The sequence below is a fragment of the Apis cerana genome, linkage group LG10 (assembly GCF_029169275.1).
Source record: "Apis cerana isolate GH-2021 linkage group LG10, AcerK_1.0, whole genome shotgun sequence".
In the NCBI taxonomy this organism is placed as follows: Eukaryota; Metazoa; Arthropoda; class Insecta; order Hymenoptera; family Apidae; genus Apis; species Apis cerana.
In genome coordinates this window covers 8,654,823-8,676,340 of record NC_083861.1, presented here as the reverse complement: position 1 = coordinate 8,676,340, position 21,518 = coordinate 8,654,823, and the positions used below count along the sequence as shown (strand labels likewise).

Genomic DNA, 21,518 nt, shown 5'->3' with positions numbered 1-21,518 from the left:
ATCCAATGTAATTCGCCTCGCGAGAATAATACACGATGCACGAGGGGGGAAGGGAATTTTGCAAATATCGACACCTGCTCCTCTAAATTATTAAAACGGTGGACGCGGAAAGAAAGATTCCAAGATCCAATTGGAAACCGGAAACGTGTGATATAAATTGTTCGCCCGAGCGGCAAAAATAATCCGCCTCGTCTGTGCACAAATAAAAATTCTCCTCCCACCGAACAGCGTATAATGATCGTCCTGAGAATGTAGATCAAAATATAACTCGCTTATCCTCTCCTACACTCTTATTCCCCTTCCACTTGCCGCAATTTTCTCCCTTTTATCCGATTGAGCGAGAAATTTTTGAATTTAAAATAATTAAAAGCCTTTTTTACCCTAAACGCTTATGCGGCAACTTGGCTTCTAACGATCGAATCGCGAAAGTGCATCAGCAACAGAGAGAATCATATGGGATCTGAGACCAGTTTTCGTTCGCTTGAAAAGTGAAGCGACTCGTAGAACCGTTGCCGTTCGTTTTCAGATTCGAAGAGGAAAACGAGTGAGAGAGAAAGAGAGAGGAGAAAAGAAAAGAAAGATTCACGCTCGAACATTCGTTTAATTAACAACGCGAGCAGCGTTGCTTTTAATTGCACATCTAACGAGCAAATCTTGTATTTTTTTTTTTTTTTAGTTTCGCGAGCGAGATGAAAGTAGGAAAAAAATTGCGCACGCATCTTCACGCCAATTACGCGCCATCCGTCTTACGATTATCGAGCCTTCCACGCTATTTTTTTTCTTCGCCCCGTTGAATCCCTAGTTTTCATCCGTCTAGAGAAAGAGATTTTTCACCCCCGTCGAGATGAAAAGATCGGGGTTGCGATATTTTCGACATATATATGTATATCCCTTCCTCGAAATTTCGTTGGAACTGGGTTAACGCAACCGTGACCCCCTTCCGATCGCGGGAAATCTCGTTTCGACGAATATGATCGAGCAGCATTGTTCGGTCTCCATAGAAGAGCAAATAGGAAGGAAGAACGTCGATCCTCCCCTCCCCTCCGCCATTCCTTTCTTCCTGGTCGTCTTCTCGAACGAGCTGCGACGAGAAGAAAGAAGGTTATTTCAGAAACGCTGAGCGCTCCGCGAGATTGTCTCCAAGGTGTAGGAGAAGGAGAGAGGAAAGGACTTGTTCAAATCTTTTTTAGGGGAAAGGGGAGGGGATCGAAACGAAACTCGTCGGATGTATGATCGGGGACATCGAGCTCTCGAGGACTCGATCGAGGAAAGTTTTCGTCGTCGATGAGCCACAGATAAAAAAATGATGATAAAAAAAGAAAAAAGAAAAAATACGGACGGATGATCTTTCCCTTTGAAAGCCTTTCTCATGCGCCGGTTCTAAACTTTCAGAATGGGGTTTATTGTTTGCTACACACTCGGGAAAGTTTAGCAGGAACTCAACTCGTGCAACACGGTTCGTTCAACCTGTTCTAAAGGTACTTACTTCGAGGCACGCGTCTATAAATATAGTATTCTAACTTAGTTTTATTCTTTAAACGCTCTCCCCCGTGGAGAGAGTCCTCTCTTCGTAAAAAGGACTTCCACTTTGAGAGAAATTTTTAAATTTTCAATCGTTTATCTATATTTTTTTTCATCGTTCCATCTTGGCTCCGTGTAACGTTCCACGGGCACTCTCCCGATCGGGAAATCTTGTTTCCGCGGGAAATGGAGGCTGGAAGCCGGCATCGGGGGCGTGGAGGAACTGTGGAAATAATAAAATCAGAAGAATTTTGTATTCCGTTCCACAAACACTTTTGTTCCGCAAAATTCCTTCAATTGTGCTCGTCCTTCCCTCCCCTTGGAGAAGAGAAATTAAAAAAAAGAAAAAATTTTTCAACGCACAAAACGATACTTTGGTTGGATATTTTATTTTCAACGATCGATCGGGACGGCGATCGTAAATGTTTTTCCTTCTCTCTCTCTCTCTCTCTCCTTTTCGAAGAAAGAGTATCTTCCCTCGAAGGCAAAAAGTTCGGTCGATGGAAGAAAGTAAAACAGCAATTTCCCACACCGAGTGTCCGGAATCATCGACTTTTCAGCTTTCGAACATCCTCGAGACTCTATGCGGGGGGAAGGGGAGGAGGAAAAGGAGAAGCAAACTTTTACAGAGAGCTAGAGTTTCGGGTGAAGATTTGGTATTCACGAGGGAGCACGAGTCGAAGCCCTCTTGGTCAAAGTTTCGCGACGTCCCGCCAAGAATACGAGAACCATCTCCCTCCGGCTTTTTGCCGGGCGATTCGATTTTTCGAAGCTTCGTTTTTTATTCCGAGGTTTTACGAGGGATATAAAAAAGAAAGAAAGAAAGAAAGAAAGAAAGAAAGAAAGAAAGAAACGTCACGACTCCCGTCTCGAGACGCGAACGAAAACGATGGCTGATGTTACGAGGCATCTCGAGATCGATCTCCAAATCGAACTTCTTTTCCGAACTTTGTTAAGAATCTCAATTCCCTTCCCCTCCATCATTTTGCGGTTATTTTCGAAGTTGGAATTCGCGACTGATATAAATTACTTATACTTTCTCTCCACTTTCTCTCGGGTAATCTCTAATCTGTATCTCTATTGCGTGAAATTGTTAGAATTCATTGACAGCGAAATTAATTTTTTCTTTTTTTTTTTACGTTTTAAAAGAAATCTCTCTGTCCTCAACAACCTTCTCCAAAAATTACTTTGTCTCGAAGCCTTCAACTTGGCCTGTTCCGCGCCGATTTCGTCTAAAGATGCCATCCCGAAACGAATAACCAAATTATTTCGCGCAGCAAAAGCGCAAAGGAAATCTGGAACGCATCCAAGACGAAAGAAAATGAAAATTTTCGAAATTCTCCAACCGTAGCCAATCTTGGAATTTCGTCTTCCAAGTAGAGAGCAGACCATGATCTTTTCGAAAGGCAAGCAGACGACCAAAAGCGGTTCGAGGACAGGAGAATTGGCGGCGTCGATAAAGTTGAAGCAGGGTGGTGGTTGGCTGTATCACGCGGTGATATCAGAAATCCATTCGATCGTCGTAGACACGGAAAACACGGGAGGCGCATCGAATCTCTCGAACTCGCGTGCGAGACACACAAGGGAGGGGAGTATTCGCACGTATATAGCCTAGAATTCGATAATGGAATTCTAGGTCATAGGACAATCCGCGCCGCGGAACGATACATCATCCTCTTCTCCCCGTTTCTGTTTCGAAATGATTATACACGGCCGAGACTCGTACTCGAGATTCACAATCTCTCTGAAGTTAATTCTCGACTTCATCCCCGAATCGAATTCGATCGAGCAATCTTTTCTAATTATTCGAAAATAATTATTTGCGGAGAAAATTTGTCTCGGAATTTCAATCGGTTCTTCTTGCGGTTCTTTTATTTTTCTTTGAAGGAAAGGGGAGAAGAGGAGGAGGGTCTAGTATTTCGGATCGATCGATTTCGAACGGTTGGACGAGATCGTGAAAGTCTAGCGTGGAAAGCAATCAATGCCAAAAGCATATCCTACCTACGATTCTAACCCCGACACTCCGTTATTTGAAAAAAAAAATAAAAAAATCGAAAATAGAACATCCTCTCGAAATTAAAATCAAAAATTCAAGAGCGGGAGGATAAGTTTATAAAAATCCCATCCGTTTCTCAATCTCAGTTAGACGAGTTAACGGGTTTCGCGCACAAGTGGCGTGATAGTTGCTCGACTTATCACCGCGTCCGGTGGAAAAAAAAAAAAAAAAAAAAAGAAAAGTTTCTAAACGGAGCACTTGGAAACTGGTCGTTTCCTGTGAAAACTCCAAACGGAAATCCTCTCGTCCTCTTCCAACAGACGTGGGAAATCGCGGCGAGTTTGCATAAGATCCAACTCGATCCAGAGTCGAGCAAGTATATAATGGTCGTCGAAGAAGTGGTCACTTCTCTTTACAATCGAATCGGTTCGAACTTCCAATTACCGGAAGTACGGGGAAAGGAGAGAGAGAGAGAGAGAGGAGGGGGAGAGGTGTCCTCGGCCACCGTTCCACGCGGTAATTCCACATTTGCCTCGCGGCCTCGCAAAATCGATAATCACTGCCAGACTTCGACCGCAACGACAATGTAAATCAAACTCGAGGTAATTAATAGAGTTCTGGTATGCGTGGAAGAAGACTCTCGTGTTAATTATTATTATCAGGAGGATCGAATCTCGTGGTTACTGCGAACCCGACGACGAGGATAAGTAACATTTTTAATCCAACGTGGTGGACATCGAGGGAAGGTAAACGTTGATCGTGAAACAAAATAAACGAACGTAAAATGGATTGATATCACTTTGTGTGTATCTCCCTCGGTAAAACAATTCCCGATGAACGGATAAGGATAAAGAGTTTTTACGTAATATATTAAATCTATCAAGACGATCGATCGATCGACAAAACAAAATTTTCCTCCCCCTCTTTCTTCCCTTTCGTTACCTTTAAAGAGTAAAAATAACTTTCCTTCGTATTTATCGAATACTCGGTATTCGAGCCTCCCTCTCGGAACGCTATGAAAGATTCAAACGAAACTTGAGAAAGTGGAACGTAAACTTCGTGACCTCCGCCCATTGCGAAGTTGGCCAGGTCAGGGAAAATAATTATTATTATAACCGGTTAGTTGTAGTAATAGTAGTAGTAGTAATAGTATCTGTATGGAGAAGGAGAATTGCAGCAAACATCGAGAATATTTTCCCCGAAAATGAGCGAAAAGTAACTCGATGCGATAGCACAATGCGTTTAATTAAATGCCAGCCTTTTAATCGATGCATACAATTAAACGGTGAGGATTCATCGATACGATGCATCGCGCCTCCACGTTGTTAAAACGTTCATCGATATCTATTCCTTGCTTAACGACTATCCTATCTTTAATAGTGCAACAATATCAATTGAACCACGTTCCACGTTCCACCCGATTCCAGTTATTCGCTATTTCTCGCCCATCTGTATATATATATCTGTATATCCGTATATCCGAACGAGCCAATTCGATCGTTCCCTTCTTCTAAACGTCCTAGCAAATCTTCAGGGGAATTTCAGAGGATTTTGTCGTCGAAATTTTTTCTCGAAATTGCGCGAAAAAATTCGTCTCTTTCCTTTCTTCGATGTGTAGTTTCATCGATGAGAATTATATTACACGTCAAATTATATTACGTACACGAACGGAGTAAATCCGCTATATACGAAATGAAAAATGGCGATGGTTAACGATTCAGTTGGAAACTTAAGTTGGTAATGAGCCGTGTACGTGGGATGCTCGAAAGTTTTCAGCGTTGAATTACAAAATTGGTGCTCGTAAGCAAGTTGCAGTATACAAGCCTAAGTTCCACCCTTACGTCTTTATAAAGCCGCTAGGTTACCACCTATTTTCTAATTTTCGGGTAAGCAACGAGAGCGGGAAAATTGCCGCACCATTTGCCCATCTCCTCTCATCTCGCCGCATTTTCCGCGACGAAGGCTTTCGGTATGTCGAGGCATGCGACGTAATTCTCAAATTAGCTATTGCCGGGAAGAAGATGCGGTAATTCGGCAGTTCATTGTAATTTCAAGCAAAGTCGGAATTTTCGTTACGCCATTATCCGTCTCCCGTTTCGCCCATCTGGAGGAGCAATAAGCTGAATGCGAAAGGGGAAGAAGAAAGAAAGGAAGGAAGAAAAGAAGGGAGGAAGATGGAAAGAAGATGGAGGAGGAGCGAAAAGTCTAATAAGGTGTAGCTAAGACCGATCGTGGTCCCCTCTGTGGAGCAACGCGACAAAAGCGTCCTTCCTTCTTTCGCATTCTTCTTCTACATTTTTCCATTCTCATGATTCCTCTCGCGTCACCTATTTCTGCTCTCCACCCGCGGGAAATGACGATAAAGGCGGTCAAAGGCCTACGAACTAGCTGCCTCTCCCCGGTTTTCACGAATCCAGGTCTCCTTGAAATTAAACGCGACGGTGTTTTAATACGGTGGTGCGGGACTTTATGAAGATTTTTTTCGTGAAATGAATGTCGACGGAGGAAAATTGGGAAGGTAAAAAAGAAAAAAAAGGAAAGAAGAAAGAAAAATGCTCGAAAAATGGGCGAGAAATTATCTCTAGACGGTATGTTAAAATATTAGGGAACCTTGTGATCTTGAGACGAAAAGAGGCTAATTTCGACTCCCGCTTTAATTCTTCATCCTCTTCCCCTTCCTTCTCTTCGCGTATGAATTCTCCAAGGATTTTCTAATGAAACTACAGAAACTGCAATGGAGCGGAAACGTTTAAAATTCTCGTGCTTGATACGATTCGGAGGAAGAGATTCGCAATAAGCGTCAGTGCGCTGCAGAAGAAATGAGACACCGGAGACAAATAAACGAAACGAGACCAGTCGAATCACGATTCTCTGTATCCCAAGTGAAAACGCTTCTCTTCCTTGGATGTATCGGATGGGGACACGAGGCGAAGAATGCTTTCTTCCGCGATGATATCGAGACGAAATCGGTCGATCGCTCTCCAAGACATTCCAACCGCAAAAACGAAACCTTCGTTCAAAAGGACGATCGTTTTGAAAGAAATTTAAGAAATTTATACGTGCTTGAACGAATAGAAAAATGATTGAAAGATCGTCGAAAATATTTTACCAAAATTGATCGAACCTTTGTAAATCGAACGAATAAATTTTCCAGCGATCTCAGTCTGGAAACAGGTTATAGACGAAGTCCCTTAAATATTAAAGCTACGAGAGATATCTCACGAGATATCTTCCTTCTTTATGGAAAAAAAAAAAAAAAATAGAGGGACATCTTCTTCCTCCAAACTCAATAATAGCTTCCTTTCATGTTCTCCGTCTCCAGCTTGAAAGATTCACATGCATGGATCGCACAGGCGAGGATCGCATCGCGCGACGAGAAAGCAGCCTCGGCTGGCTCGCGTTGGAAAGTTGGAAAAAGAGCCAATTAAAGGAATGATTTACGAGGGTAGACGCGGCGAGGATTCGCGTTATGGTTCGACTCGTGACTCAGTTTCAACAATTAACCGTTGAATTATTTCGTTGTTCTTGAGTAGGAGAATAAGAAGGAGAGTCCCATTGAATCGGGGACGAAAGATCTTTTGAAAACGTTTTTTCGCCGTTTTTCCCCCCGGAAAGCGCCTTTTTCTCTTTTCGCGGTAACAAAACGTTCCTCTCCTTCGAGGACGCGGGGTTTCCTCCATCCTGGAGAAACGGGCGAGATTATTTGTTGTTGTCGAGCCTTGATTCTTGCCTCTTGCTCTTTGAATGGGATATTCTCCCTCGAAGAAACAGATTAAAACTGCATAAAAAGTGTATCGCGGATCGGAGGGAAAACGTGTCAAAGGAAGCGGGCAAATAATTAAAAGAAAGTTTCATCCACGACGGACTCGTCGTCGTACCAGGTCAAACAGGTTGTCCCGTTCCGGACTCCCACTGTCCTCTCTTTGAAGAAATATCGAATCAGTTTCTGGCTTGTGCTTGAAAATAAATATTCAGGAAACTGGGGCAAAACTCGGGATGTTGTGCACGTTGATTCCTATTCTCGTTTTTCGGGTACACGCTACTTTTTCCCCAATTTTTTTAGAAAAGAGATGAAAAGAGAGTCGTTGCTGCGCTCTTGCTCACGGCGCAGCGCTAAGAATCGCTAAAGAATCGTTCTCTCGTTTCGCGTTTCACCTTTCACGCCCGTCGTTATATAAAAATCGCCTTGTTCCTTGGCCTGACGCGTTTCTTCGTGTTCACAGCCTCGGACCTGGACTGCATAAGGGCGCTGTTCAACGAGAAGGAGAAGGAGCTCTCATTGGCGGTGGCGAAGGTGGAGGAGTTGACGCGACAACTCGAGGAGCTGCGGGGCAGGCAGAACGCGGCCGGGACCGGAAGCGGAGGTGGAGGCGCCGGAGGCGTCGGCGGCGGAGGCGTTGGAGGCGGTGGCGGCGGTGGACACTTGTCGACGCCAGCCAGCGCTGAGCTCGAGAAACTCAGGAGGGAGCTTATTGTAAGCAAAGCCTCCCTTTTCTTCTACCCTTTCCTTGCTACTCGTGGCTACAGCGTGATTTCGATCTTTCACGGTTCGAGCGCGGTGAAAGAAAAAGAGAATTTTTAGAATTTTGTTTTTCACATTCGGAAACGAACTTTATCGAAGAGTCGGGAATAAACTCTTGTTTTCTTTTTTCTCTCGTCGACAGTATCGTAATAAGATGAACGAGCAGCAGAACCAAATGGTGTCTCAGCAACGGTTGGCCCTAGCGCAACGACAAGCAGAGATGGCGTCAATAGACGCGAGGATAGCTCAGCTGCAGGGTCGTCTTCAACGCAAGAGAGCGTTGAACCAACGACTGAGCCAGCAGCTAGGCTCTGGGAATCGCACGAGCGCGAACACCGGGTTCACAGAGTCGAAGCTGGACTTCAATGCCGGAGGGAAGTCCAGGCCTGCTGGAAATATAGCCGCTATTGAACCGTATTCCCATATACCGAACGACAACGATTTCAATTTGAACAAAAACGACCCGAAATATCAGACACTGCCTTACAACACCAAATTCACGGTGAATTTTAAGGCTGCCGAAGATGATGTTAATAAGAATAAGATACAACACTCGGCCAGTGCCTCTCAATTAGGTCAGAGAGCAGCTTTTCAACAGTTTGGTCATCAAATCGCCCATAGCCAATCCCAATCCCATATTCAAGGTTGGTATCATCGAACAAAAATCTTCGATCGATCTTTACGATCTCGAGTCTTACGTTCAATTACATCCGATGTTTTCAGGTCAGTCGCAATTACTGGGCACGAATCAACACAACCAGAACCTGCCTAATCAATCCGTGAATAATAATAACAATAACAACAACAACAACAATAACAACAGTAATAATAACAACAACAACGCCAATAGTACGAACAACAACCTGATTAGCACATCCCACAACTTCAGCCCCGAGGGTTTGTCGCAAAATCTTCGGATCCATCATCAACAGCAGTCGCAAACGCAACAGCAGCAACAGCAACAACAGCAGCAGCAACAACAACAACACGGAAACATTCAACAGAAGCAACATAACGTTGGTTCATCGGCATCGAATCTTGGCACCACCGTATCCATTACTCAAACTCAAAATCACAGAAACCTTCAAACGCATCAGAAACCAATATCCAGCGTGGCGCCAAGTTTCTCCGTCAAGTCTCAAATCTATCAGACTTCCTCCACGAAGATTCATCCCGTGATGCCACAAACTCTGAGCCTGATAGGCCGTGGACACAATAACGCGCAAAATTTCGTTGGTCTGAGCACTCAAAGTGGCAACCAGCAGCAATCGAACCAATCCTCTTCTAACAATCAAACGTCCACCCAGGACCAAACTTACGCGTCGAGGCACAACTATCCCGGTATTCAACACTCCGCTCAAGCGAATACTCACCCTGTGTCTTCATCCTCGGTATATCAGACACAGAATTCTCCTAATCCTTCGTCGACCATTCACACCTCATCGAGCGGGACCAGTTTTGGAAATTCGGTTCAAAGATACAATCAGACTCAACCGTTAACCGGCTCCACGTCCAACAACGAACAACCCGATAAGATAAAGTTTGAACAAGGAAAAGTTCAAGATAAATTCGAGCACGCCCTTCCGACTAAACACGAACAGCAGAGGTACGAGCCCAATCAGGTGTTCAAGTACGATTCTCATCAGATAAAATACGAGCAGCAGCATTCCAAGTACGATCAACACGGGAAATACGATCAGGCCAATCAACAAGCGTGTACGAAATTGTACGAACAATCGAGCAAGCACGAACAAATTGGAAATCAGACGAATCGTTACGACAACGTATCGAAGATCGATCAAGGGAAGTACGAAAGCGGGCAGAATAAACACGAACAAATTCACGGAACGAAGTACGATCCTAATCAGAATACTCAACAATACGGTAAACACGATCAACACGAGGTGAGGCCATCGATCAAGTACGAGCACAATGCGGGATTTAAGCACGAAACAACCTCGAACAAATACGAGAGCGGGGGCCAACAATTCAAGCAAGAATCGGTCAAATTCGAGAGCAACAAATTCGAGCAAAGTTCCGCGACGAAGCACGAGCACAATGGGAAATTTGAGATCCCTGCGAAAACTGTGGAAAAAACGTTCGAATTCGATAGATTGAAAAACGAGAATGAAAGGAAAAATATGATAGAGGACAAGACGAAACCGGCGCTACCTCCGAAACCGAGCAAACCGAATCCCCCTCCACGGCTGACCCATCATGAAAAGATGGACAATCCGGGCGACGGGATCGGCGATTGCAAAAACAATTTAGGGATCAATACGAGGTTTGTGAATCTGGTTTGCTCGCTGAATATTTCGATTTTCCTTTTTATCAATTGTCGATCAATCTCTGAATTCGACAAATTCAATATTTATTTTATATTTAGATTCGTATTTACGTTTAAATTTTCGACTCGGAATTTCGGATTAAATCCATTTCGACGATCTCATTGCCGAAAGGGTATCGAATAGTGATAGAGCAGAGGGATTTTGAGCACAGCGCGTAAAAACGATTACCGGGTTAATTATAAATGTTAATTAGTTCGCGATCGATTTGGCCGGTGAATCGAAGCCTATCTCGAATAATAGACACAAAAATAGAACCACTACCGTGCAGTTGAGACAACAGCTTAGTGCTCGCGAGCTCTTCAATCGATCGAGGCGGAATCTAAGTTCCTGTTTCTCGATCGTGTTCCCTCCAAATCTTATCATTAAATCGATCGCTTTTCTTTCCTTTCCTTAAATAGCATAACTATTCGAAACGCGGAAACTGTCCCGTGAAACCGAAATACAAAAGATCGTTCTAAATCGAATACACGAGAAATATCTTTTTAAAACATCAAAACTTTGACTCGACTTAATATCCTCGGTGGATTATTGATTTATTATAGACACTTGTTTCAAAGTACATATCGTGTCAAAACTTGTCCAAGTCTCTAAGATCGGGGATTATACCCACGTCTGTCGTACCGTCTCCATCACTTTTTTTTCCAAAATTGCAATTCTCCAGTTAGTCATCTTAATCGACCGTTTCCACCGTTTCACAGAACAGAGAAAGAAGAAGACGTTCCACCGATCCCCACGTCCGAACCACCGGAATCTCCGACAGAAACCCAATTCGGCAATCATCAAATCATCAAAGCCAGGCCTCTAACATTGAAGAAGGCACCGATCTCCGAGCAGCCGAAGCTCCGTTACGCCAAGTCGAATGTTCACGTGTCGATAAATCGACGGATTGAGATGCCACCGGCGTTTCTGTTTCCGGAAACCGAGATTCCAGCGGACCTGATGCAAACGGAACAGCAACAACAGCAGCAGCAGCAGCAGCAGCAGCAACAGCAGCAACAGCAGCAACAACAACCGCAACAACCTCAGCAACAATCACAAATCATCGATACGACGGACAGTTGTAAGAAGAGCGTTCCGATTATCAACGAAGATGTGATTAGTAATGAGAAATTGGAGGAAGCGGATATCATTGATGCGTTGAACGTTATTAATATCGAGGATAAAGTGAAGGCGAAAGAAAGCGAGAGAAGAACGGAATTGGAAGCCGATGGGAAGAACAACGAGGTGATGAGAAGGAAGAAAGGGAACCTGAAGTCCAGCACGGGGAAAGCGAATCTCTCGAGAAGGGTTTCCTTTGATCCTCTAGCTCTACTGTTGGACGCCAGTCTCGAAGGTGAATTGGAATTAGTGAAGAAAACTGCTAAAGAAGTGGCGAATCCCAGTTCGGCTAACGATGAAGGCATTACTGCGCTTCATAATGCCATTTGTGCCGGTCATTTGGAGATAGTCAAGTTTCTAGTGGAATTTGGCTGCGACGTGAACGCTCAGGACAGCGATGGATGGTAAGAAGTTTATCAACTTTCAATCGTATATTTTATATTTTAATTCTTCGATCCTTTGCTCACTTGAGTTTTATTGCAGGACTCCCTTACATTGCGCCGCAAGTTGCAATAATTTATCCATGGTAAGATTTCTAGTGGAGCACGGAGCTTGTATATTCGCCACTACTCTCTCCGACCATGAAACTGCAGCAGAAAAATGCGAAGAAGACGAGGAGGGTTTCGACGGTTGTTCAGAATATTTATACAGTCAGTATTAATGCAAACTGATCATTAACGCGTCTTAATCGAATCTCTAAAGTTTTATCGAGCAAATTATACTGATTTTATATCACGTTGCAGGCGTCCAAGAGAAGCTTGGAATAATGAACAATGGTCAAGTTTATGCAGTGTTCGATTACGAGGCGCAACACAGCGATGAGCTCACTCTGAAGAATGGTGATTCCTTAGTTGTCCTTCGGAAGGGCGATGACAATGAGAGAGAATGGTGGTGGAGCAAACTGGGACACAAAGAAGGCTACGTACCTAGAAATTTACTTGGCGTAAGTTGTCCGAATATCTACGAATCGAAGAAACAGAATGATTTATAATTAGTTAGAAAAGAAAAGAAAAAGAAAAAGAATAGAAATATAACATTAAAGTAAATACTTAAAATATCTTTGATCTGTTCTTAATAATATTTTAATAATATTTATTTTTAATTTTTTCAGTTGTATCCAAGGGTGCAACCGGCAAAGATCGACTGAAGCGAGTTTCAGTCAGCGAACTCATAATATCCGATGATTCATTACCACAGTATTCGATTCGCAGCTTTATCTTGTTAAGTATCATAGTTGCATCGTCGCATTACGGATCGTTATATTAATTTAATCGCGTCCCATTGTCATCCGAACGAAGCGAACAGAATGTTCTATATAGTTTTTTATATCTCCTTCTTCTTCTTTTTTTTTTTAAACGAAATGAATATAGCTAATAAGTCCGGATCATGGGTGAATCACGAAAATGAATAACAAACAAACAATAAATAACGAATAATAAACAATAAAAAACGAATAATAAACAAACAATTAAAATATAATTAGATAAAAAAAGCGAAAAAATGATAAACTACATCCTATACATGCGTAACTGTTCTTATTTTTTTTCGACTCTTACCTTTTCTTTCTCTTTTAAATTAAAATATAACTCGAAGGATGATATAATCTTGATTATAGTGATTCTAACTAATTCCTTCAATTGAAAAATAATTCAATACAAAAATAAAATTTTAATATTTTTACCCGTGATTCCACTTTTAGCTCAACGGCCGCATAGTCAATAATTGAAATATTTACGTTTTAATATGCATCGTCTAAGTATTGCGCCGTGATGAACATCATTTAAAAAGTTTTTTCTTAGGTTCATCCTAACCAAGTCTCGATTAAGAACGTCCGATTGAGAATAATTAATATAATTTTATTTATTTTCAATAAACGCAAACTTTTTTTATTGTTTAAAAAACAATTGTAATTATTTGAAAATAGCAAAAATTGGCAACACTTTTTTTTTTTTTTAAGATGAAGAAATATTTTCATTGAAATATCCATTTTTCATTTCCATTTTCGTTTTTTTCGAGACTCGGCGAGAAAAAAACTTTTTGAACGATTTTTCAATCTCGTTAAACTTTTATTTTACGCATATTACCATAGAACATAAAACGTTCTATATGAACTGCATAGACATACTTAAAACGCGTTTGGTTTGTTTCACCTAAATGTTTTTATTTAGATGAAGTCAGATTATTGTTGCGTTCATTGTTATGTTTTTATTCGTCTAATGAAATTTTCCAAATCCGATCAAAAAGAATTCGGATTTTGAAAATGTTCCTAAGAATTGTGTATAATGTAATCTTGCCAATACGCACTTTTTAAATGATCCGTTATAAGAAAGAAAATTAATAATCTTACGCTTGCGAACACGGAAGAAATTAAAAAAAATTTCGATGGTCCGATATGACCATATCCAATATTTCTTTTGTTATTTGAGGCGTAATCAACAACAAATCAATGCGATTCGAGAATCTCTGAGTAATCAATTTAAAACTTGATACATTAAACATAGATATTAATTAATTAATTATTGTCTAGGAAAAATTCGAATGATCTGATTACAAATATTCATAAGATCATTGTTATACTGTCTGAAAAAACAGTAATTGAATTAATTCTAGAAAAAAGAAAGAATTTTATTCGATTCTCAGAATGTTTCTGACATTTACACGCATCCACTCCTACATAAGCACGCACTCACGCGTGTACACACACATACACACACGTAAATGAAGTATGTGCCTTTCAGAAGTAATAATGGTATATTATGTAAGAATGCATGATATATTATGACGAATAAATTGTTTTTAATAAAAATCAATTTGTCTGTATGTTTTTATATATGTATATATAATTGTCATGAAAAAAAACATAGACAAGAAATTGTATCAATAAGATAAGTATGGTCCCTAAGTATTTTTAACAAAATACATATAAGATATATTTAAAAAAAAAAAGTTAAAATTTTATAAATATCTTAAAAAAACATATCTATCGCAAATGAATCATAAATAATACAAATGAATTTAACGATCACGTTTGAAATATATAAGTTACCCTAGCTTGATAACAATGTCCTTTTTAAATGACGTTTTTCATTAACATAACATAAATTATAATTGCAAAGATTATAAAATGTCAAATATCTCAAAATATTTAATACGAACATAATATAAAAATATCATTTGAAAATTTTAAATATTCTTAAAGCTACTACTAATACCGGTCCATATGAATCTCTCATTATATGATTGAATTATAAAAAAAAAAAAAAAATAGTAAAAAAGATATAGTCTACCTAATAATGATCAAGACTCCAGTAAAGTCTTTATATTACAATGAGAATTAAAATTTATGTATATATTAAAAATATATATATATATATATATATGTATATATATATGTATATATATGTATGTATAGAAATAATGTTTATATATAGTTTTTTGTTATTGAAAACGATGTAGAAAAAATATTTAGGTTTCGTTGTTTTTTACTTCGTTTATCAACTGTAAACAAACTTTTAAGTCCTCATAATCTTCAACCATTGCATCAAGCCTGTGAACAATTAAACAAAATGGTATTTTTTTATATTCAAAATATAAAAGTCAAATATTTTTTTTATCAATACCTGTCAGCAAACATATCCAATACAGTACTTGTAAAATTTCCTTTTTTCAAAGCTTGAGAACAAAAATGCGTCAAATTTTTAAAACATTTATGTGTCAAATTGCATATATTTTGATGTTCTTTTTCATTTAGTTGCTTTGTAATATTCCATGCTGCATATACATAATGCATTACTGATATCCAATGCTGTGATTCTACAAGTCTTTTCCCTTGATCTATAATTGCTTTCTATATAAAATCAAGATAATATTAATATATAAATAAAATTTATAATAAAAAAAAAATATATAAAAGTAAAAAAATTACTACATACATGAAAGGCATCTAAATGAATATTAGATAAACCATTCAAATCAGAAAATCCAATGCTAGCTTGTATATTTTGCTTTAAATTATTTAATATATCAATCAATGATTGAATATCAGCCATTGGCATTTTTTTCAATAAAATATTCCGTATTTTATCATTGTTGTGTAAAAGACCGTCCTCTTGCATAGACACTAAATCCATAATCATGTGTACTAATTGATTATGGCTAAGACCTCTCAAACCATTTAATAAATTGCCAGTAAAATATTTTTGTGAATTATTAGTATCTAATAAGTTTTGTAACTTTTTCTTTTTGTCTGGTGTCGTAAATTGAGATTCACTGTTATCAGCAAGAGAAAGTCTCTTTCTAGGTGTACTTCTCAATATCATAGTTGATTTTGATGGACTTTTCACTGGAGTACGATCTTTAGAACTTGAGCTATAATAATTTTAATTACATTTATTTATGATTATTTTGCAAATTAGAAAAAATTAATATTTTACCTAAAAAGACTATTCCTTTTACAAGTATCAAGATCAGGAGACCAAACTATAGTTCTACGACGACGCCCTCGTTTTTGAATTACGAGTTCATCAGGACTAGGTGCAGGACTCCAAGATTCAGAACCATGACGACTATTTAAAAAATTATCCATTGCATTAACTTCAGTAGAAATTGCTTCTCCTAAAAAGCACAAATTGAAACTGAACAAAATAAACAAAAGACAGCAAATAATATAATATGAAAATGTCAGAAACGCACCAGGTGAAGCAGAATTGTTGACGGGAATTACTGCTAAAGCTTGACGAGAAGATCTTCTACGTGTTCCATCTGGTCTTCGCAAGAAATCTCTAGTAGTTGGAGTATTCATTTCTTTCAATATAATAAAAAAATTTTCATTCAAAGATATGATTATAATTTATATTTTTCTTGATAATTAGTTAAATATGGCACATGAAATGTCAACTCTATTTTTGGACAGAAACGTAATTTAACTTCTTTACATGATTTATTGATGATTAGAATAAAATTATAATTCGAAAATTTATAAAAAATATAAAATATAAGATCACAAAGAACACAAAAAATACGATAACACGACGCGATAACGCGTCAAATATAGTTGTAATAAACAGGACTGGAAAATGGCGGGAATGAATCTGATTGGTTTATTCCAATGTAGCCTAACATTGAAACATTGAATTTTATATTAATAATTATTTCACTAAAATAAAATTGATTAATATTTAAATATATTTTATTATTATTGATAAAATATATATAATAATTACTTTTTAATCTAAACAATTCTGTATTATTAATTCTGTAAACTGTAATTATTATTAGATATATGTTTATGTATTTTTTTTATAAAATTTTTATTATTAATAAAATTATTCAATTTTTTTAATAAAATTGTTTGTTTTTTTATGTAATATTATTAAGTTTTTATTAAAAAAATTTGTTAAATAATTTCCAATAGAACTAACAATTAACCAATAAGAAGTAATATATATAAATATTACTTATTTCCTTACATATTATGGAGGTTAATATTCTAAGTAATGTTATGTTAGGTATGCAGGTTACGAGACAATAATTAAATACATAGAGAGAGTATGATTAAAATTATTTAATAAATAACTTTAAATTTTAAAATAAAATAGTTTACTTAAGTAGTTTACTTAAAGAATACATGATAATTTTATAATATTAAATATATTATAATATTAATATTAATATTAATATAATATTTATTATATTTTATAAATTCTTATAAAAAATAATAAGGTAATTATAAAATAAAAATATTTATTGTGGACAATAAATATTAGTATATATTATTATTATATATTATTATATATTATTATATTATTATATTATATATATATATATATATATAGTATATAATATAGTATATATATTATAATATATATTATAATATATATTTTGTATAAAGATAAAAAATAATTAATATTTCTTATGTATAATTAATATTTGTTATTAACATTTTTTATTAGCATGAGTGAATTATTAAATGATGAACGATTTGCTTACATTGCAAGGGATCCTAAATTTAAAAGGATCCCAAAAACAGAAAGAAAAGTAAAAATAGATAAAAGATTTCAGAGTATGTTTAAAGATAATAAATTTAAGATTCAATATACCATAGATAAACGAGGTAGACCTATAAATCAAACATCATCTGAAAATCTTAGAAAATATTATGATCTATCCAGCAGTGAAGAAGAAAGTGATGAAAAAGAATATGAAAAATCTGAGCAAAATGAAAAAAAATTTAATGAATATAAAAAAAAAGATAAAAAGAATGAAATGCCTCAATTAAAAGAAAGAAGTCCAAAAAATGAAAATGAGTATAATGATTCATCAGATGATAATTTTTTTTCAAGTAATGGAGAACTGCTTAGGATTAAACCACAAGAAGATATACATTCAGAACAGAATAACATTGAATCTGATTCTGAATCTGACATAGATGATGCAATAAATGTCAAAAATCTAAAAGCAGATTTAAGAGAAAGTAAAAAACAACTAAATATTAGAAACGAAAATGAATCTAAGAAACTTACTAATAAGATTAAAGAAAAATTAAAAGATTTAAGTATAAATTATGCTAGAGGTGAAGGAATTTTAATGACAGATAGTTCTTCTGATGAAGAAAGTTTTGAGATTTCTGGTAATACATATAATAAACTAATATCTTTAACAAATTAAAATTTTTAATTTTACAAAGAATTTAATAATAATTTATAATTTGAATTTATTTATTTAGATGAAGAAAATATTGAACACAATTGGGGTGAATTAGATAAAGAGGCTGAAACAACAAATGAAATTACACATAGATTAGCACTTTGTAATATGGATTGGGATAGAATACGTGCTGTAGATTTAATGGTTTTATTTAATTCATTCTTACCTCTTGGTGGTTTTATTAGTTCAATTATTGTATGTATAATGAATAACCAAATTAAGTAAATGTTTTTGATAATTTTTATAATGAAATAATTTCAGATTTATCCCTCAGAATTTGGTATACAACGAATGAAAGAGGAAGAACTTCAAGGTCCAAAGGAATTAACAGAAATGGATAAAGAGAAGAAAAATGAAGATGAAAATGATGTATAAACTTATTCTCTTTTTCATTTTTTTTTTTTTTAATATAAATAAAATTTTAGTTTTAGAATTTAATTTTACAGAATGAGGAAGGATCAGCATATCATATGGAAAAATTAAGACAATATCAATTAAATAGATTAAAATATTATTATGCTGTAATTGATTTTGATTCTGCTGAAACTGCAAATAAAATTTATACAGAATGTGATGGTACAGAATATGAATCTACAGCAACAAAGTTAGATCTTAGATTTATACCAAATGATATGGAATTTGATCAGGTATGTATATTTTTTAATCATAATGTATATGTAATATTATTATATATAATTTTAAATGCCTAATTTAAGACTCCTAAAGAAATATGTGATAAGCTACCACAGCTTACAAAATATCAACCAAGACAATTCATAACTACAGCCTTACAACAAGTTAAAGTGAACTTAACTTGGGATGAAACAAATCCTGAAAGAATAGAGATGGCACAAAAATTGAATTCTGGAAAATTAAATGAAATTAATGAAACTGACTTACAAGCTTATTTAGCAACAGATTCAAGTGATAATGAAACAGGTTTGATAATGAACATTTTTCTATTCTTTATATTTTATATTTCTTTCTAATATTTCTAATATTTTATTAATATTTTTTTATTAATGAAAAAAGAAGAAGAAGAACAACAACAAAAAGAATCACAAAAAAATAAAATCAAATCAGAAGAGGAAACAAATGCTGATCCAGTTGAAAAATATAAAGCTTTATTGAAAGAAATAGAGGAAAAAGAAGAAGCAAAACAGAAAAGGGATGTTGAATTAGAATTTACTTGGGGCTTAGGCACGAAAGAGAAAGCTGAAAAATTAGTACAAGAAAGATTAAAGAAAGATCAAAATCTTACTCCATTTGAGCAATATTTAGAAAAACGAAAAGCAAAAAGAAAAGCTAAACGAGAAGAACGAAAAAAACATAGAACTGAAGATGAATCTGATTCTGAAAATTCAGAAATGCTTAATTTGGACAATCATGAAAAAAATAACAGATTATCTCATAAAAAGAAAAAGACTATAAAAAGTAATAATTCTTTTTCATCAGACGATGAAGATGAAGAAAAACGTAAAGCTGAATTAGAACTTTTGTTAATGGATGAAAATGAAGATAAACAACATTTCAATATGAAAAAAATCGAAGAAAATGCTACAATGACAAAGTCTAAGCAAAAACGATTAAGTAAAAAGAAAAATACACAAGATCAAATAATAAAAGATAATTTTGAAGTAAATGTTCAAGATTCAAGGTTTAACGCTTTGTTTACATCGCATCATTTTAATATTGATCCAGCAGATCCACATTATAGGAAAACTAAAGGTACTGAAGCTCTGATTAAAGAAAAATTAAAAAGAAGAGCTAATAATAATTATAATGAGGTAAATAAAATTTACTCATGTATATTTATTCTTAAAAATATCTACTTAATTTTATTTGTTTAAACTTTTTAGGAAGTACCTGTTAAAGAATCAAAAATGCAGTTTAATACAGAACTACAAACATTAATTAAATCAGTAAAGCAAAATACCAAAAATATTTCAAAACCAATAAAATAAATTTTCTTGTAAATTAATTATGAAGCAAGAAATTATTCTTAATTTTACATTTGAATAAAATATTTATAAATATAAATTATTTCATTGAATTTTATTCATGATTTATTCATAAATTAGAAAGTAAATAAATGAAAAAATTTATTTGGCGCCATCTCACGTTTGAATCTTGAAAACTCCAATTCATTACTAATAAAGCAGAATATGCAAAGAGGTATTCATATTGTCACAGATAAGAAGAGCAATATTTCTTGTTATTTTAAGGATATTACATGAAAAATTTATTAATTATGCGTTTTCTTTTAAAAATTTTCAAATTTTTGAACTTGCATTTTAAAGTTAGAACTTCAGACAAATTTCTGATATCAATTTTAATGCGGAATTTTTTTTAATTAATTATTCACTAATAATTAATGCATTATGTATAAACTGACACGATCGATTCACAATATCTTTTCTATTAATTTCTAATTATAACAGTTTTTTTTTAAATATAATTATATGTAAATATAAATAATTAACGTTACTTCTTTATTTTTATATATAAATTTCATTCATAATTTTATTATTGTTTCAATAAATAAATTGATTGTTTATTATTTGTTTATAGATCAGTTTATAATATTTTCTATAATAATCATTAATAAATATTTTAATAATTAAAAAAAATTTTGTATTAAAATTAATATGAGAAATTTATCTAAAATTCTATCTTCAAAATGTAAAAATTTTTAATAAAAAAACAAATAATTAATAAATTTTTTATGTGATGGTCTCAAAATAGTGAGAAATATTTTTCTTTCCTTCTCTCACAATGTTTTTCTAATTGGACATCATAAATACTTTCTTATACATTTTACTTTGCTAATAAAAACTTTCAAGATTCAAAGAGAGATGTGACCACTAATACCAAACTTTCTATTTAATTTAAATTAAAAACTTATGAGCAAAATAGATTTTGCCAATAATAAAAAAGGAAATTTTATATTTAAAAATATTTATTTCAGAGATATCTTAAATAAACTTTTATTATAAATATTCTAAAATAAAAAATTCGCAAAAATTTTGAAGAATATAAAAATGCAAAAGTATATATAAAATATATATAATATATATATAATTTAAAATAGTATAATAATAATTTAAAATAGTAATACATTTGTTTGTAAAAAATTACATATATTAAAATTTAATTTCATTTGTTATATATATAAATAGAAATATGAAATAGGAATCTATATAAATAAATTATTTTATAATATATAACGGAAAATAAAAGTCCATTTTAATAATTTTAATTTTTTTTAACATAATTAATATCTACAGTGAGTGACATTAAAATTTCTGAATAATTATAATAAAATAAT

At 35.0% G+C, this 21,518-nt stretch overlaps 3 protein-coding genes across 11 annotated transcripts in view; 2 read left to right on the top strand and 1 right to left on the bottom strand.

Annotated features, from left to right (window-relative positions):
• Positions 1-14,295, top strand: part of LOC107999520 (putative uncharacterized protein DDB_G0271606) — a 105,062-nt gene extending 90,767 nt beyond the window's left edge. For all 8 annotated transcript variants that reach the window (XM_062080134.1, XM_062080133.1, XM_028667503.2 and 5 more), the window contains 7 exons: positions 7,741-7,991; positions 8,182-8,683; positions 8,763-10,323; positions 11,086-11,889; positions 11,969-12,135; positions 12,229-12,428; positions 12,597-14,295. In XM_062080134.1, the coding sequence (XP_061936118.1) occupies positions 7,741-7,991; positions 8,182-8,683; positions 8,763-10,323; positions 11,086-11,889; positions 11,969-12,135; positions 12,229-12,428; positions 12,597-12,632 (3,521 nt within the window). In that variant the 3' untranslated portion in view covers positions 12,633-14,295. The remainder of the gene's footprint in view (positions 1-7,740; positions 7,992-8,181; positions 8,684-8,762; positions 10,324-11,085; positions 11,890-11,968; positions 12,136-12,228; positions 12,429-12,596) is intronic.
• On the bottom strand, positions 12,849-16,570 carry LOC107999490 (uncharacterized). The gene is made up of 5 exons (XM_017059359.3): positions 16,178-16,570; positions 15,919-16,099; positions 15,418-15,853; positions 15,106-15,332; positions 12,849-15,032 (listed from the first exon to the last, which is right to left on the bottom strand). Exons 1-5 carry the CDS (start codon positions 16,284-16,286, stop codon positions 14,951-14,953), a joined length of 1,035 nt encoding a protein of 344 aa, XP_016914848.1. The 5' UTR covers positions 16,287-16,570; the 3' UTR covers positions 12,849-14,950.
• A 374-nt stretch (positions 16,571-16,944) lies between these two features.
• LOC107999619 (ESF1 homolog) lies at positions 16,945-20,233 on the top strand. 2 transcript variants are annotated; one of them, XM_062080125.1, is made up of 8 exons: positions 16,945-17,206; positions 17,437-18,113; positions 18,210-18,385; positions 18,452-18,559; positions 18,637-18,837; positions 18,907-19,129; positions 19,226-19,977; positions 20,050-20,233. In XM_062080125.1, exons 2-8 carry the CDS (start codon positions 17,438-17,440, stop codon positions 20,152-20,154), a joined length of 2,241 nt encoding a protein of 746 aa, XP_061936109.1. In that variant the 5' UTR covers positions 16,945-17,206; position 17,437; the 3' UTR covers positions 20,155-20,233. The 2 variants fall into 2 exon arrangements, with proteins under 2 accessions (XP_061936109.1, XP_061936108.1); XM_062080124.1 differs by having other exon boundaries at positions 19,223-19,977.
• Positions 20,234-21,518: the final 1,285 nt, after the last annotated feature.